The 17,697-nt window shown below is 60.3% G+C and overlaps 1 protein-coding gene across 1 annotated transcript; it reads left to right on the plus strand.

Annotated features, from left to right (window-relative positions):
• Positions 1-1,445: 1,445 nt before the first annotated feature.
• Positions 1,446-14,604, plus strand: KLF15 (KLF transcription factor 15). The gene is made up of 3 exons (XM_037524322.2): positions 1,446-1,468; positions 5,734-6,837; positions 13,461-14,604. Exons 2-3 carry the CDS (start codon positions 5,759-5,761, stop codon positions 13,627-13,629), a joined length of 1,248 nt encoding a protein of 415 aa, XP_037380219.1. The 5' UTR covers positions 1,446-1,468; positions 5,734-5,758; the 3' UTR covers positions 13,630-14,604.
• The last annotated feature ends 3,093 nt before the right edge of the window (positions 14,605-17,697 follow it).

A 17,697-nucleotide genomic window follows, 5' to 3' on the forward strand; every position in this document is an offset into this window, starting at 1 on the left:
CCGCGTCACATCCTCGTCTACACCACAAACTCCTTACACTCCTGGTTTGGCTTCCGGTGGCAGCAGGAGCTGCATCCCTGACCCTGACGGGTGCACAGGGAATGCCCCAAGTCCCACCAGGACCTAGGGGAGAGCGCAGCCACCCTAGTAGGAGCCCAGGCCCACCCATAACATTCCAGAAAGCCTGGACAGGTCGTCCAGCAGCCTCCTGGGAGAGGAGCAGGGGAAACCTCTCCACCTCTGGGTCTGGCCGGGAAGCTCCAGAGGTGAGCTCTGCCCACACATCCCTGGGCTGTCTGGAGGGTCCCCCGACCCCTTTCCAGAAGACAAGCAGGCGTGGGCTGGCTCACCCACTTCTCTCTTTAACAGTTGGGTGAACTGGGAAGGACCCGCCGCCTTTCAGAGTCATTTCTTCATCTGCAACACGCTTGGCCGAGGATCTCGCAGGAGTGTGGGTTAGAGGGCTCGCAGGCTGGCTGGCACGCTCGGCTCACGTGCTTCTCTTGGGCAAGTCACTCCTCGCCTGCTCGCCCTCCCTGCAAGCCGAGCTCGGACGCGGCCTGGGCTCGCTGCCGACGAGGCAATCTGTGAACCGCCCTGTCAACTGCTGAGCACCGCTGGGTCTCCAGGAAGGGGCTCCCGGCGGCGGGGGTCGCTGCTCCGGGGCAGCGGGCAGCGGGCCTCGGGCGCCCGGGGAGGCCGGGGCAGCGCGGCGAGCGCGCCCTTCCCGGGCGGGGAGCGGTGATGGCTCAGCGGAAAGCCCGTACCGTATTTCTCCTACAACACGCTCCCCCGCCAAGTCCCCGCCTCTACTGGCGCCCAATCCGAGACCCAGCGACCCATCCGGGTCTGGAGGTGCTGGGTGGGCCGAGCTCGCCAGGCCGACCCCACGGCGCCCGCCCCGGGTGCCCCACACTTTCAGGAGACGGCAGGGCTTTGCTTGTTCCCCGAGGCGCGTCTCGCGCGGTCCCCGGGGAACCGAGGCTTGGCAGCAGCCCCCCGCGGACGCCCCGAGTCCACCATGAAGGGAGGACCCCGGAGGTGGCCAGGAGCCAGGGGCCCAGCGGCCGGCGAAGCGCGGGACCCCGCGGGGCCGGGGCTGCGGAATCTGCCGTGCGCGGCTCGCCGGCGGCCGGCGGGGCCCGGGGCGGGGCGGGGCCGGGGGCGGGGCCGGGGCGGGGCGGGGCGCGTGACGCGCGGCGCGGGCCAATGGGGCGCGCGCCCCGGGCCGAGCCTCCTGCGAGCCTTCGCGGCGCCCGGGACGTCACGTGAGCCGGGAGTGAGCTCCGAGGCGCCGCCGCGGGCCGGACTCCGCCGCAGCGACCCGCGGGCCAGCGGGCGAGCGAGCGCAGGAGCCGCGGCTCGCCCCGCGGCCGCCGCCGCCGGACCCGGAGCGAGGCTGCCGGCCCAGCCCGCTGGGCCTCGGGACCCCGGGCCCGGCCGCCAGCCGGGCGCGCGCCGGACTCAGGTGGGAGCCGCGCGGCGGGCCGGCGGGGGACGGGGCCGGGCGCCCCGGGAACCGGCCGGGGCTCGGGGCGGCGCGGGAGGCGCGGGCCTGCGGCGGGGCCGGGCGCCCGAGCCGCTGCCCCCGCTCCGCGCGAGCGTCCGCGGACGTGTCCGAGCCGCAGAGCGAGCCCCGCGCGAGTCGGGGGCGCCGGGGGCCGGACCCCGTCCGCGGGCGCTTCGCTCGGCGGCGCGCCCCGGCCCGGCCCGGCCCGCGTATGGGCGCGCGCCCCGGCCCGGCGTCCCATATGGCGGGGCCTGGCCGCAGGAGCGCACGGGCGGGCGCGCCGGCCCGCCCGGGGCTGGGGAGGTGGGGCGCGCAGGGGCCGGGCGGGGGTTCCGGGCGGTCCCCGCGGCCGGCCTGCGGGAGGGGGCGAGGGCGAGGAGCCGGCGCCCGGCGGGCAGCGCGCCAGGGCTCCGAGTGGGGCTGAGCGGGTGCCCCAAGCGCTCCTTTCCCACGCGCGCCCCCACGCGCGCGGGGCCCCGCCGTGTCCACGCGCCGGCGCGCTGCGGGCGCCTCCCGCACGGCCACCCCGGCCCCGCGCCCCCCGAGCCCGCGCCCCGCGCCCCGCGCCCCGCGCGCGCACAGCCCCACGGCGGGACTCAGCCCCTCGCACACGCCGCAGCTTCCCACGCGCTCGGAACTCCTCCTGCCACACTGTCCCGCTCCCTCTCCCCGGACCTCAGCAAAGTGACGCCGGGGAGGGGGCGGCATCGCGAGCAGAGAGGCCCCCCGCCCCCCGCGGCCACGGGATCCCCTGCCCTCCCCACCCTGGTGTCCCCGGTGGAGTCTCCACCCGCCCCCCAGCCTGGAAGGTACGAGGGACAGTGTCTCCTTCAGTGCCCCAGGGTGGCAACGCGGCTCAAAGCCGGCGTCCCTCAGGCCCCTCCCCGCCGGGCCGGCCGCTCGCGGGAGGGAGACCCCGCGCCCGCAGGTGCGAGCGAGCGCGGCCGGGCGGGCCGGGCCGGGGGCCTGCGGGCGCGCGGGGAGCCGGGACTCTTATTTTGAAAGGCGGCCCCCGCCCGCCGCCCCCGTGATTTGCGCGCTGACCCAATGGCGAGCCCTTGGCCGGCGCCCGGCTTGTTATCAATTACATGTTGTTCCTGCAGCGCTGTGTCCCCGGGAGGATAAACAGCAGGCCCGGCGGCGGGGAGGGGGCGGGGCCGCGCCGGGGCCGGTGCCCGGAACAGCGCGTCCCTCCCCCTGCGCCCTGCGCGCAGCCTGCGCCTCCGGCCGTGCCACGTGCGGCTGTTTCAGGGGCCCCGCCGGGCCCGCTCTCCCACCTGGGTACCCGGAGCTAACCCGGCCCCCCTCTGGGCGCTCAGCGTCCAGCCCGGGCCACTTACCCCGCACCCTCCCTCCCGGCGCTGAGAGCTGCTGCTGACCGGGCTGGGCTGCCCGGGTTCTCATTCCCCCTGCCAGGACCCCAGAGCATCTTGCTCACTCCATCAGCAAATTCTGGGCCCCTGTTTTATGCTAAGGGATAGGGTGATGGGCAGCATAGTCAGAACAGCTTGTATTCTGGTGGGGAGGTAGGCAGAAAGAAAATAAAGTACCCAAGTAAATAACCAAGATAATTTCCTCAAAAGGTGATTGTGGGTGATAGGAGCGAGGGTGGTCAGGGGGTGATTTCTGAGCTGAGGTCTAGTGAGACCCTCCCTCCCACAGGAGTGTTGAGGGAGGAAGCCAAGGAGAGGGAATAGCCAGGGCAGTGAGGCCTGTGAAGTGGGAGAGCTTGCCACACCGCCGGTGGGGAGTGGAGCAGGTGGAGGTGAGGTCTGGCAGAGATGGGCAGGCCCAGGGCCTGGGCTGCTGGGAGGAGACTGGGCTGCGTTTCCTGAGGACACCCCTGGAGGTTTACTCCCACCCCACCCTTCTGTGTCTATTTCCCCTACTAGTGTTTTTATCATCTCAGTTGATATCTCTAAAAAGTAAGGCATTCTTTAAATAGAATGTACCAACCACAATGGCATTATCACATTTACAAACATTAGCAGTAATTCCTTAGTCTCATGGAACATTCTATGGGTAATCACACTGGGGTCAAGGGTGAAGCAGGTAGGGATATGGCCCCTTCTGCCCCTCGCCCACCAGTCCTGGGGAGTCCCCGGGTTCCAGGAAGGCTAGAGTCCCTCTGGTTCCTTAGCGTCACAGCAAAGGGTCAGAAAACCCACCACTTGGAGGTCATCCAAATGGCTGGTACTGATGTGCTTGCGAGCCAGCTCCTCTAGTAAGTGCCCTACAGGTATTAGCTCATTGGACCCTTATAACAACCTGGGAACTAGGCACTGTTGGCAGCATCCCCTGAACAGACCAAGACACGACACAGAGAGGTTGTGCCACCTGCCCATGGCTGCCCAGTGAGGAGTTGCAGACACAGGACGACAGCCCCTGCGCTGAGAGTAGACAGTGGATTAGGGGCGGTCTGAGCTTGCTCTCCAGCCTCACTAACCTTGGCGTTTTCTGGTACCTTCATTCCTTGTCAACACTTGATTTGGTGCATAGTGTGTATTTTAAAACTCCCAGTTTAAAATCCTTAGCCGAGTGTTGAAAACCCAAAGCCTGATGTCTTCCTTGCTGAGGGGGGTGCAGGCCTGACCAGGGCATCCACCTTGCCTTAGTTTCCCAGAGCTCTGTGGGGCTTTCCAGATGAGTGGGGAGCAGAGGTCAAGGGTCCTGGTCTATCTCAGCAGAAGAGAGGCTTAGAGGTCATTGAGGCCATTGATGGGGAAGTTGAGATTTGGGGAGAGTAAGGACTTGCCCAAGGCCACAGCTGATGATGAGTCTGGCCCTGGAGGCCTCTGTGGTGGTCTGCCTGTTGACCCTTCAGCAGTGCTGGGCGCCAGCCCCTGGCGTGGTCCTTGAGACTGGGGGTGGGTGCAGAGGTGATGTCAGGCCGCAGAGACTCTGGCTTCACATGCAGAACATTCTGCTTCCCAGCCTCAATAAACACCCAGCCATGGTCACTGGTTAGGGACAAAGGTCCATAGAGGTGGGCCTGTCATAGCTGGACACTGTTGACTCGCCTTGGACACTGCACCTAGCATGGCCTTCAGAGGACACAGCTTTCTCCTCTGCTCTGTGTTGACACCCTCTGAGCCCCTCCTGGGTACCAGCTGCCACACTGGGAGCCGGGGGTCCAGCAGAGACCCAAAAGCCCAGCCTGCCCTTATGGAGCACCAGGCCTCATGGGGACATAGGAATTAGCAGAGACTTCCCAAGGTGGTGAGTGCTCCCTGCTGGGAAAGCTGCAGCCCCGATGTGGTGGGCAAGAGACTCTCGTCTCCAGGCCCCCTAAGCAGTCGTGATGTCCAGTGAGGTCATCAATGCAAGGGCCCCAGGCTCTGCCTGCCCTGGTGGGAAAGTCTCCGTCAAGTGTTTGGGCACAGTTGAGAGTGCTTTACACAGACTGTCCCCACCGCTCCCATTTCACAGATGAGGCGGCTGAGTCTGGGGGGCCTGGGAACCGGCATGATGAACTGCCCGCCTTCCTGGGGAAACAGCCTGTGAGGGCATGTGCATAGGAATCTTTCATTTTTTTACCACAAACTAGTCTTGCCAGATTAAAGTACATCTGCCCAGTTAAATTTCAAAACAACTTTTAACATAAGCACATCCCATCCGATATTCCAGACATTCTCATATTAAAAGTTCTTTCTAAAATCTGAAATTTGAATTTAACCCGGTGATGTGTATTTTGATTTGCTCAATCTGGCAACCCTATCCAAACCCTAACAACACGGGGGTCAGAGGGCAAATGGCCTTCCTCCACCCTCCCCCCTCCTCCAGTGACTCAACTGGAATGGAGCTGAGGCCAGGTGTCCTCAAGAATGAGCAACTCCAACGAACTGGGTGAGGTTCCCCAACCGTGGTCATTCTGGGGTGCAGCGAGCTTCTTCACCTGCACACTTTCTTGCTCACACCCACTTATACTCAGTCACTCAGAGGTCCAAGTGTATTCTTGCCTAGAATCTTTCTGGAAAATCTGTTTGAAACCAAAAGTGTCCTGGGTTGTGCAACAGGCTTGGAGAGGGCTCTTTTGCAAACAGGTGGTGCAATTTCAGAGAACGCTCTTGCAGGCAGAGTTCTCCCAAGGGACGAGATGGAGGCAGGATCCAGGCACTTGTCTCTGGGAGGCTGTGGGCAGGCGGTGGAGGAGGGCGCAGGCCCGCGAGGTGGCAGGTGAGTGCGCTATCCTCATGACCAGGCCTTCCTGTTCCTTTCCGCAGCCGCCACCGGCACGGCCAGGCCAGCATGGTGGACCACTTGCTTCCAGTGGACGAGAGCTTCTCGTCACCGAAATGCCCGGTTGGCTATCTGGCCGAGAGGCTGGCTGGCGGGCGGGCCTACCACATGCTGCCCTCTCCCCTCTCTGAGGATGATAGCGATGCCTCCAGCCTGTGCTCCTGCGCCAGCCCTGACTCGCAAGCCCTCTGCTCCTGCTACAGCAGTGGTCCGGGGGCCGAGGGCCAGGACAGCATCTTGGATTTCCTACTGTCCCAGGCCACGCTGGGCAATGGTGGCGGTGGTGGCAGCATCGGGGCCAGCAGTGGCCCCATGGCTTGGGGGCCCTGGCGGAGGGCACCGGCCCCTGTGAAGGGGGAACATTTTTGCTTCCCCGAGTTTCCTGTGGGCGACCCCGATGACGTCCCAAGACCCTTTCAGCCCACCCTGGAGGAGATTGAAGAGTTTCTGGAGGAGAACATGGAGCCGGGGGTTAAGAAGGCTCCAGAGAGCAACATCAAGGACTTGGAGGCCTGTAGCCAGCTCTCAACTGGGCCACACCGGAACCACCTCCTTCCCGGTTCCGGCGGAAGGGAGCGCTGTGCCCCCACTCCAGGCAGCACCAGCGCAGGCAGCAGCCAGGGCCCAGGTGGGGGGCCCGCACCCGACGGCCCCATCCCTGTGCTGCTGCAGATCCAGCCCGTGCAGGTAAAGCAGGAATCCAGCACAGAGCCCCCGTCCCCTGGCCAGGCCCCGGAGAGCATCAAGGTGGCCCAGCTCCTGGTCAATATCCAGGGGCAGACCTTTGCCCTCGTGCCTCAGGTGGTGCCCTCCTCCAGCCTGAACCTGCCTTCCAAGTTTGTGCGCATCGCCCCTGTGCCCATTGCTGCCAAGCCTATTGGGTCAGGACCCCTGGGACCCGGGCCTGCTGGCCTCCTCATGGGCCAGAAGTTCCCCAAGAACCCAGCAGCAGAACTCATCAAAATGCACAAATGTACTTTTCCCGGCTGCAGCAAGATGTACACCAAGAGCAGCCACCTCAAGGCCCACCTGCGCCGGCACACGGGCGAGAAGCCCTTCGCCTGCACTTGGCCGGGCTGCGGCTGGAGGTCAGTATGGGGGTGACAGGCCGGGTGGTGAGCGAGGCCCACTTGTCTCTGCTCCCCTGGGTGTGTGGCCGAGGCAGTGTTCTCCACCATTAGATAAGGCTGATTATGAAGGGGAGAGGGGTCTGCCAGGGGTCAGGGCCAGAGCTGGCACGGCTGCCCAGAAGTTTCTTTGTCCCTCCTGTTCACTAAAGCCGGAAACCAGCCAGTCTCCAGTTTCATAATGACCAGGTAAGGCTTGCTGCGGCTTGCGCTGCGGGCTGGACCACAGCAGAGGAATCCTTGTTCCTACAGTTCCTACAGGTTACAGTAGTAACCAGAACAGGTAGCTAAGAGCAGCGGTGCATGGGCTGAGACTGTCCGCAGCTCCCTCTGCACCTCACAGCACCCCACAGTACTACCCTCACTCCATCCTGTAGCTGAGCAGACTGAGGCTCGGACCTGCCTAGTCCCTGGCCCAAGGTCACAATACTTTGCAAGTGGGATTTGAACCCAGCGGGGGTGCATCAGAGAAGTCACTCCTGAAAGGCTGCTTCCCCAACCGGAGGGACCAGTTCCATCTGCAGAAGTTCTTGGGCCCATGGGCTGGGCCTGCCTCATGCTCCCGCTGGGGCCATGGAGGTGTGTTTGGGAAGCCAGAAAGGCCAGTGGAGAGAGAGGGCCAAGCTGGGGATCTCGACTGAAGGTGGAGGAATTCTCCCAGATGCTCTGCTCTGTGTGGCACGGCGGGGAACACTTTTCACAGTGCAGGGGCCTCGTCTGTGTTATCCGGCTGAGGGCAGTACAGCTGGATGGATCACTGAGGCGCACTCTCCCCTGGACACCCCCTCGCTGTCTACAGGAGGGCATGTCTGTCCACCTTTGAAGCGCAGGCAGTAGGCCAGAAGCTTGAATGCTCGGGACCACCTCATCTACACTCTCCCCAATTTGGGGTGCCTGTCTGCAGGAATCTCCAGCCTGCCCAGGGGGTGGTGTGTGCTAACAGCTAGTTCTGGGTTCTGCTGCGTGTGTATGTGAGAGAGCACTATGGCGTGCTTGTCTGCACTGCATATAGAGCTGACCTTGCACACGCGAGTGGAGCTGTGTGCGTGTGTGCTTTGTGTGTCTCTGTGCCACAGGACCATCATGTTGGTGTGCATGTGTCAAGTTTGCCTGAGCACCTTGTGCGTGTATGTGTGTGCATCTGTGTGGGGGTGGCATTCTGGGGAGCAGTCTGCAGCCCTGGTTTTTTTGACCAGACTCTTGTTCTGAGAGCTCGTTATCCTGACCTCCTGAGCTTCGGCTTAGGCTGGAGTGCTAGATGTGATTCTGGTGGCCACTTTCCACATAGTGCCGAGCAGGCCGGAGAGTGGCTTTGGATGCAGCACACTAGCCCCTCAGCTGAGTGTGGCAGTAGCAGTGTCACTGCCTCTGAGCCTCATGCCACCCACCGAGTGAGCCCTAGTGACCCTAGTGGCCCTAGCTGTCCTTGTGGGGCAGCCTGTGAGGCCTGCCACCCCTTCTCATTAGCCACATTGTCACTCTGACGCAAGGCCAAAGTATGAGAAGGCTGCTCAAAGGTATTCTGCCTCCACATGGTGGTACCCCATTTGGGAGCCGCCCCCAGGCTCCCAGGGACTCTTCTTAGAGGCATTCTCCTCCTGGTGGGGAGCAGGGCTGTGGAGAGACTGGCAACCCTCTTGGCTGAGCTCTGTCCTGGTGTCCTCTGGCATGGCTGATCCCTGGTGAGCAGGCTCTCCAGTGGAGAGAGGCTGGTGGGCTTGCAGGGAGGTGTGGCCAAGGTTGCCCGCTCAGCCTACACCCCTGGGAGGAGGCGCCTGCTTTCTTCTGAGCTATCCCAGAGTGTAGACAGGACTTGACCTAGAGGGTGTTACAGCAGCCTCTGGAGGCAGCAAGCTCCCTAGGGCAGGAGGTATGCTAGCAAGTGAGATCTGTAGAGGGAATTCAGCTTTGCCACTGAGCCCTGGCGCTAGTCTTGCCCAAGACCCACTTGGCAGAGGAAGACAGGGAGGGTACCTGACATGGTGAGCTCCCGATGGAAGGCACAGCAAAGGCATGGGGGTTGGGGGCACCCACCTTTCAGGAGCCCTGTTCTCTTAAGGATGCTGAGTCTGTGATTGAACCCCTAGGGATATAGGCCAGACACACCTTTCTCTTCAGCCAGGGGAGAGGATTATCAGAATTAGACTGGAGACAGACCTGGCTATGGGGCAGCTTGGTGGTGGTGTGGTGGTGAGGGTGCCGGTGGTGAGATGTCACATTTACTGTCCACTTAATTCTTTGTGTGGCCCCATTCTAAGGTTCTCAGGGCTGGAATCTCCTTCACCAGCCCTCACACTTGCTGGCATGTCTCCAGCCATGGGGAGCTCATCCTCCCCCAGGCTACTCTGCCCTGGGGGTGCTCAGGTGCACTTACATTCCTGCCCAGTCTGTGCCACAGTTGTGGCCATAGGCCTGCGTGATGTGCTTGCGGACCTCCCCGTGGCTGTGCAGTGTCCCTTTGGTGGGTCTGGGGCCCTGTCTATGGCCCCTGGGTCCAGTGCTGTCCCCCACTCTGGCAGCTCTAGTTAACCTTACAATGATCCTGACTTTGTTCTTCACCTGTCGTGTGCCTTGGCTCATCACAACAGCCCCAATCCACATTTTACAGAGGGGGAGATTGAGACCCAGAAAGATCGTCACATGCCCATGGACAGAGATAGTGACGTGGTTCTGGATACACCCCCATGTGGGTGCCTGGTCCGCCTTCACCCATCAGCAGTTTTCACCTGGAGAAGCCAGCTGCCATGCCTGGCCTTTTCTCGCCCTCCCTCCCTCTGTACCTGCTGTCAGAGCTGGGCTGGCCTCCTCCTGGCCCACCCGGCTGTCTGCTCTTTCCAGCTTTATGATCGGGGCTAGGGAAAAATTGCTGACACCCCCAACAGTGACGATAACAAAAACTCCTACTGTGCACCAGACACTGCTTTTATCATTCCAAATAAGTCTACCAGGGAGGCATCAGTATGTTGTCCCCACTTTACCGGGAGGCACAGAACAGCTGAGCAAGCTCTCCATGGTCACACAGCTAGTTAATGGGAGAGCTGGGAATCCAGGCTTCCCCCAGCCCCTACGCCCCACCGGGGGCCTCTCCCTACCCCTCTCTGCTCACCTCCATGATGGGAGGACCTCCACCTCTACCTGCAGCTGGGCCCTGCTCTTTGGGGTTACCTCTCACCTGCCTGCCTGCCTCTGTAGGGAGCTCACCACTCCCAAGACCGCCTCTCTTCTTCCTGGTGAGCCATTTGCTCGTCCTCCCACTGGGTTGGTACTGGCCCTGGCGCTGTGTCCTGTGCTCAGAGGACAAGTCAGCCCCACCCTGTGCACCTTTGTGTAATGAACGGTGTGTTCCCCCCACCCCCTGCCCAACAAGGTCCTCACTTGCCCTGGTACCCAACCCCCACTTCCTTCTGCCTTTGGTGCTGAACTCTGTATTCCCTGTCCCTTACCCTCCTGTGACGTGGCTGGGCACCCTTGAAACCAGACTTGCCCTACTCCGATGTAAGTGTCTGGGAAGTGGCTGTTTGCCTGCCTTCCTAGAAGTTTCCTTGCTTCACCCGCAGACACAGGCCTTCTTTGTTCCCTGCAGTAGAACGTCCTGTTCCGGAATGGCCAAGCCATTCTATCCGGAATCCCCTCCTGCCACAGCTAATATGAATCTTAGCAACTTTCAGCAGCCCCAGGTGGCAGGTACTGTTGTCAACCACAGGAGACACAGGAGGCTCATAAGAAGGGCTTGCAGGCCTCAGGCCGCAGAGCCAGTGGGAGGCAGGGACAGGATGTCACCTCGTGGTTCAGCCACCAGCCTGCTCTCTTGACCCCTGCATCATGGCTGGGGTGACTCTATTCCCAATGTAGGCAGGGCCCCCACATATGGCTGGGCAGGTTGTGCATGGCTTGGCTCTAGGGAATGCCATTCCCACCGCCATTTTTGGGACTTGAGCGCTTGCGAGAATGGCTTTCTGGCTTATGGTTTTCTTGACCAAAGGTGCTGTGTGTGCCAGTGGCAGTGCTGATGTTAGGGGCTATCAGATAGTCCCTGGCCCCCATGTTTCCTGTTCCTGCACCTCAGCAGCATGAATCACAGTCGTGACCCACGTGCCCCAGGACCTCGCCCGGGACAGGCCTGTGCACAGCTCCTTGAGGTCTAAGCTCACAATGTTGGACAAATGCCACAGGCAACGCTCTGCTCTGAACACTCCTTGCCTTTTGCAGCCCTCACAGCTCTCGGAGGTGGATCTGTCATTCCTCCCATCTCCAAGTGGGGAAATTGAAGGTCAGAGCCGGCTGCTTACCCAGGCAGCGTGGTCAGTAAGTGGGGGAGTCTCTGCCCTCAGAGGCTGCATCTGGGCCATTTGGCCCCCTCCTGGTAGCCTCTGGGTTTCCCTGCTGGCTGCTCTTGGGAGAGTGTGGATAAAGATGTGAGGCAGGCGTGGTGCCCTCAGAAGCTCACAGGACCCTGTGGTGATGGGGAGGGGTTTGGAGCAGGGGGACAGCTTGTTCTCAGGCCTGGCTTTCCCTCAGCGGCCTCTCCTCGGGGTGTCCCCACAGAAGTGGGCTGCCGTTTTCCCGTGTCACTGCCTTTGGCCTCTGAGTCAAGTCCTAGAAGGCAGGCAGGAATCCCAAGGTCTTCATTGCCTGACGGAGAAAATGAGACCAGGATGCTGCTGTGTTTGTTCAGGACCTTGAGGGGCTTCTGGTGAGGTGGGGATCCAAGCAGCTCCTGCTGTCCCTCGCCCATGGGATCTGGTCAGCCTCTGGGTCTCTGTCCTCTTGCCGTGTTCTTATGGGAAACCTTGGGCATGGCTGGTGGCATTGTTTCTGCCCTCTGCCCTTCACAAGCCTGTCCGAGGGGGGCAGATGACTCTGGTTAGGGTGCACACATGTGAACTCAGATTGCCAGGGTACACTGCTGACACTTCCTCACTGGCAGGGGGCTCGCGTGACACACCTCCCAGCCAGGCTTCATGCAGGAGGTGGGCCCTTTGTGGCCCCCAGGGAGGCGGGGCACAGCAGGGAGCTGTGTGGAAGCCCTTTTTCTGGCCTTGGCTGCTCTGTCCTGGTGACCCTGGATCAGGCCCTCATCACTCTGAGTCTCAGTTTCAACATCTGGTAAATGGGGCACTTGGGCCGCCCATCCTTTATCCTGCAGATACACTGAGGAAATTGACCTGTGATAGCCCCACGTGGTGTTCTAGGATGTGGGTGGAGCGCTGGCCCCTGAGCGCAGGGCCCCGGGTACTGGAGGTGGCCAGCCAGGCTGGGGTGCCGGTCCTCCGTACCCACAGGCTGACTTCCCTCGGGGGCCCAGGTCCTCCTTCCTGCCACCACCAGAGCCCTCACCCCTGGGTTAGTTCTGCTCCACGCCAGGCTGTGAAATCAAGGGCTCCACCCCCAGGGTCAGCCCCTAAACATCAGCTGTTCTAAGGCGCCACCTAACCCACCTTTCACTGTGCGGTGCCAGCTCCAGGAGTGAGGAAGTTGGGCCTGTGTGCGTGTACACACATGTCAATGCGTACCACATGGATATGTGTGTCAACATGTGCACATGTACATGCAATTGTATGTGTGTACGCCGTCATGTGTATGCACGGTGTGCATCTGGGCACATGAATGTGTGTTCGTGCGCGTACAGCTTCCCATGTATGACGTGTGCATGTGCACGTGTGTGTGCAAGCAGTGGGTCTTGAGGGGACAGCACTCTGCCCTCCTTTGGGGGTTTGCTATGTCATCCTTTCACTTAAACACACGTACTGCGCACCAGGCACAGGGCTGGCCACAGGGGAGACCACAGGGAACCAGATAAAAAGTGGGGTGTGGGGTCTCATGGCCGAGACCAGGGTCCTGGGATGCGGAGAGCAACAAATCGCTGGCGTCTTGATGGCAGCCTGAGCCTGGACCCCCTTGGGTCTTAACTCTCCCATTAGCAGCTGCCGCCTCCCTGTGGCTTCTGGACTGCAGGAGAGTTATTCCGCACCCAGCCAGGGAGGGAGGTGTCGGGGGAACCATCTAGATCCTGGAAGTACCAGCCAGTGTGCATTTTTGTTTGGGGACATCTTAGGGATCTCAGCTATCAGGAAAGCAGGGTGCAAGTGTAGGGTGAGCCTCAAACCTGCTGTGTGGGAGCAAGAGCCAGGAGCTGGGCTTCCCTGCAGTGCTGGGGAAAGACATCTCCTGGAGGGCAGTTCCCCCACCTCCCCACCTCCCCTGCGGGGGGTCTTCCCCTGCAGGGCCCCCTGCAAAGTCCCAAGGTCTGGCCTAAGGGGAGAGCCCCTCCCTTGGGCCTACAGGGGACTGTGGAAGGAGTTCCCCAGCTCATGGGCTTGAGGGCGGGTGGGAACACCTAGCAGCCGCTGACTGGGTCCAGAAGCAGAGAGGCCCCGGGGCAACGAGCCTCTGGGGTGCAGTTCTTGCCATCCCAGAGGGTGTCCGGGCAGGGGGCGGGCTGGGGACAGTGCGTCCTCACGGGTGGCTTCTCAAGTCACCTGGGGTCTGAGCTGCGCACGGTGCCCGCCCAGGCCCTGCCGAGCCCCAGCCCCGTGGCCGCCCCGTGGGGTGCGGGCCTCGCTGACCGCCGCCCTGTCCCGCAGGTTCTCCCGCTCGGACGAGCTGTCCCGGCACCGGCGCTCGCACTCGGGCGTGAAGCCGTACCAGTGCCCGGTGTGCGAGAAGAAGTTCGCGCGGAGCGACCACCTCTCCAAGCACATCAAGGTGCACCGCTTCCCGCGGAGCAGCCGCTCGGTGCGCGCCGTGAACTAAGCCTTCAGCCCGGCCCCCGCCCAGCCACCCCCTTATTTTGTAGCAATAATTTATTTGCCTTCTTCAGAGGAACGCCACAATGTTACCAACCCACCTTCTGAAGCCCGGGAGGCACAGAAGAGGGGGGCTGGCCTGGGAGGCGTGAACCCAGAGCCACCCCCCCAACTTGCCGCCTCTCCTGGGACTTAGCGCCGCACCCAAGTCCCTGGGGGCTGGGTCCCCAGGGTCCCGGGCTGGAGGTCGGCCCTCTGGTGCCTTCTGTCTCGTGCCTTCCCTGGCCTCTGCTGCCGTGCCGCTGGGGGCCTAGCCCTTCTCCCGCTGGGCACTCTGCCTGGGCCAAGGCCAGCACTTTACTGCTTGGGAAGAAGAAATGTGGAGTTTTGGAATGTCACTTTCCACAGGGAACCATGCCAGGAAGGAGGAAGTAGGCCGAAAGTCCAGGGCTGCACTGTGGTGTGGGGGTTTCTGCTCAGCTGAGCGCCCCAGGCGGTGGGCAGGGCGGTGGGGATGGGGCAGTGCATGTGCTGTAGTTAAACGTGCAGAGCAGACAGATGCAGGCTCGCCCAGCACCTGCGCCCAGCATGGCTCACCCTCTCTCCCTGTTTCCAGACAAATCCAAACACCAGCCTCCAGGGTCACCTTCGGGAGGAGAGGGAAGCAGACTGCGTTGTGTGTGGAAGAGCTAGATAGAAACTCCCCATCCTGATTTAGAAATGCATTCCTTATTTTGTCTAGAAATTAATATCAAATGAACTAGCTTGTTTTGACAGGTTTATTTCACATCCTATGAATGTATGTAAATAAAATGTACATAGGTACATCTACATAAAATATCTTTTAATAACATATCAACATTTGTGTACATTTGAAATTAAAAAATCTATGAAGCTGGTGTACATATGTTACAATTATGTATATTTTCTTTGGTCCTTCATAAAAATATATTTACTTTGCCAATAAAAAAGAAAAAAAAGAACTGAAGAGCTTCACGGCATTCATGTGCTGTCTTCCTCTGGAATGCCAGGAGATCGGGGTGATTCTGGGGGCTCAGTCTGGGGACTTTGGTTTGGTCCCAGGAGGACACAAAGGCCCCTATGGGGTCCAGCTGGGCATTTCCCCCACACAGCCCCACCTCCATGCTGGCTGTGGGGCTACTGCTTATTCTAATTTCTGGGAGGGCACGGAGCCCCATCTCCTCTCCATAAACCCAAGTCCAGCCCCCCTTCTCAAGCGTCAGTTCTGGGAAGTCACTGCAGGCCAGGGCAGTCCCTCAGGGGCCACTGCTGCTCTGATGTACTGTTTGAAACTTTCGCTTGGTGCTCATACCCAATGTGTGGTTCACCCAGCAACTATTGTGCACCTACTGTATGCACTGTGTTCTGGTTGGGCAGGTCGTTTCTCCTCTTAGATTCCCCTAGGAAATGACAGGGTATCTCCCACGTGCAAGGTGATTAAGGATGAATTAGGGGGTCTTGTCCAGGCAGAGGGGAGACTCACAGAGGAGATGTCAATATATGAAGTTAAGTCACCTTCCTCCCCCTCCCAGATCCTCTGAGGAGACAAAACTCCCCTGACTCCTCAAAAGGATTGAGGTTTCTGTTGTGAGGTTGTACAGTGAGGCTTGGCCCATCCACATGTCCTGGGCAGGCTGGGAGGTTGGGGGTGTGGGGGTGGGCGGAGAACCAGGACAGGCCATGAGCTAGTCAGGGGCCTCACCAAGGTGGAAACTGCTGGCTGGACAGGGTCACGCCACAGCAAGAGGCCTACCCTGGTGGTTTTGAACTCAATAAGTGAGAGGTGGGGACCTTTGAGGTGTGGTCCTCAGCCCAGGAGCCAGACGCCTCAAGTCCTGGGAAGTGTTCCTCAGTGACACCCGTAGAGATCTGGAGCCAGGTGGTAAAGCACCCATGGACTTCCAGCAGAGATGTTTCAGTAAGGGTGTGCATGCGTGTGTGCATGTGCGTGTGTATGTGTGTGGGGGGGAGGTCATGCACCCCTGGCAGATGGAGGCCATTATTCCTGCTCACTTGGGAGCCCCCTGCTGAGCCTCCGTCCTGTCCAGGGGGGCTGGCAGACTTGGAGCTTCCGTCTGTGCCCAGGATAGCACAGTGATCAGAGAATGGACATCCCATCCGACGGCCCCGGTCCTGGGGAAACAACTCGGCCTTGTCACCTCTGCCCTTTGCCCCTGACTGGATGTACCTTCTGTAGCCAAACATGCCCCAGGAAAGCCAGGCATTGATTTCCAGGCACGCTCATGTCGCCTTTCTTCATCCGTAAACAAGCCAGCATCCCAGATAAGGGACAGCAGGGGTCAGGACCGTCACCCTGGAGGAGTAGGCCTGCGGCATGGCCGCCCACAGGGCACCACTCAGCTCATCCCAGTATGTCCCTGGCAGCCTGCTCACTCAGAGCCCCCAGCCCTGGCTGGCCCGTCCAGTGCAGGCTGGGCTAGCCGTGTGTTGTCTGCATGGCCCTCTCAGTTTGGGCTTCCAGACTCCTCACCTGACAGGTGTGTTCACCCCCTTGCTACGCACCTGCCTGGGTGGGCAGCCCAGCCCAGGACTCTGCTTCCGGGAGGTGTTGACCAAGAGCGGGCCGGTGGGTGGGGGCCAGCTGAACCGGGGGAGCAGGGCTGAAGGGTAATGAGGATGGGTTCTTGAGTCTCCTCCACCCTGTTGGGTGAATTTCTTACATCTCTGAATTTGGGCTTCTTTACCCTGCTGAGCCAATATGCGAGTCCCCAGGTAGCTACAGGATGGTGAATCATGAGGACAGCATGAGTGTGACTTTGAGCAACGGCAGGGACTCGGGATGTGGGCCTGCCTCTGTGCCATCTGGAGAACTGGGGGTCTACCTTGGGGGACCCACATGAGCACTGAGAGTTCTACTGAGGCACCTCTGGGAGGCCCCATACCACCTCCTTTTTCACCCTTTGTAACTCTGTGGCCGGAGGAGGGTTTGTCTTGGCCTGTAGGCTGAGAAAGTGGATGGAACTGGGAGTCGGTGTGTTAGTAGGGGAGGAGCTGGGGCAGTCACAGAGTAGAAACCAGGCCTGAAAGACATCCCTCCCAACACACACACACGCACACGCACACACGCACACATGCACACGCACACACGCACACATGCACACGCACACACTCCCTGCTCACTCCCCAGGGCACACAGAAGGGAGTGAAGTAGCTTTACCTGAGTCCTGTGCTAGAATATGGTTAGGCTGCTATAACAAAGAAATCCCCCAACACACTGGCTGTGGCTACAAGTACTGACGGAAGTTTCTTCCTCTCTGTTTAAACAGTCCAAAAACAAGTAGCTGGACTGCTGTGGTGGATCAAGTGTGGGGCACCCAGACTGCTCTCTTGTTGCCCTCTATGTCTCTCCAGGGTACAGAGCCAGCCAAGAAAGGCAGGCAAGAGGCCTATGCGCCCTCCACCCCTGCCAGGCTCTGGGTTTGCACAGTCCTTCATATTCACTTCCCCACATGGTCACAGGCCTAATGTACCACAAGGGAAGGTGGAAAACGTAGTCTTATCCCGGGAGTTTATGAGCACAGCTAAGATTTGGAGGTCCATTCCAGAAGAAGGAAGGCATGTGCTGGAGTTGAGTTTCTGCCATAAGCACATCTGTGGTGGGCTGGTGCCAGGCTATACTGTGCTCATAGAGGGCCATCCACCGCCCCAGAACCTGCATACAGTGCTGGCATGTCATAATGGAGGCTGGTGGGCTCACTTGCATGGCCTTGCCCGTATTTGCAGATGGGTGTCACTGATAAGTATAGGGCCAATGGGCAGGCCTCCAGGGGCAGCAGATTATCCAAAGGGAAACCCTGCTGAACAGAGGAATTAAGATGCTTTGCTTGACAAGCCAAGGTTACAAAGGACAGAGTTTTGACTCTTACAGACAAAAGTAAATACAACAAAACCAAATCCACATAATGTCACCATTGTCTACTTCTGAATAGGCACAGTATCTATACAAGTATCATGGAGGCAAAGAGAACAGAAGCAGAAAGGCCCCAAGGCCAGGGCTTCTAGGAAACTGCAGCTTTCTTACATACCAGTTGGT

Source organism: Talpa occidentalis, unplaced genomic scaffold (genome assembly GCF_014898055.3).
Source record: "Talpa occidentalis isolate TD23 unplaced genomic scaffold, MPIMG_talOcc4v2.1 talOcc4.10, whole genome shotgun sequence".
NCBI lineage: Eukaryota > Metazoa > Chordata > Mammalia > Eulipotyphla > Talpidae > Talpa > Talpa occidentalis.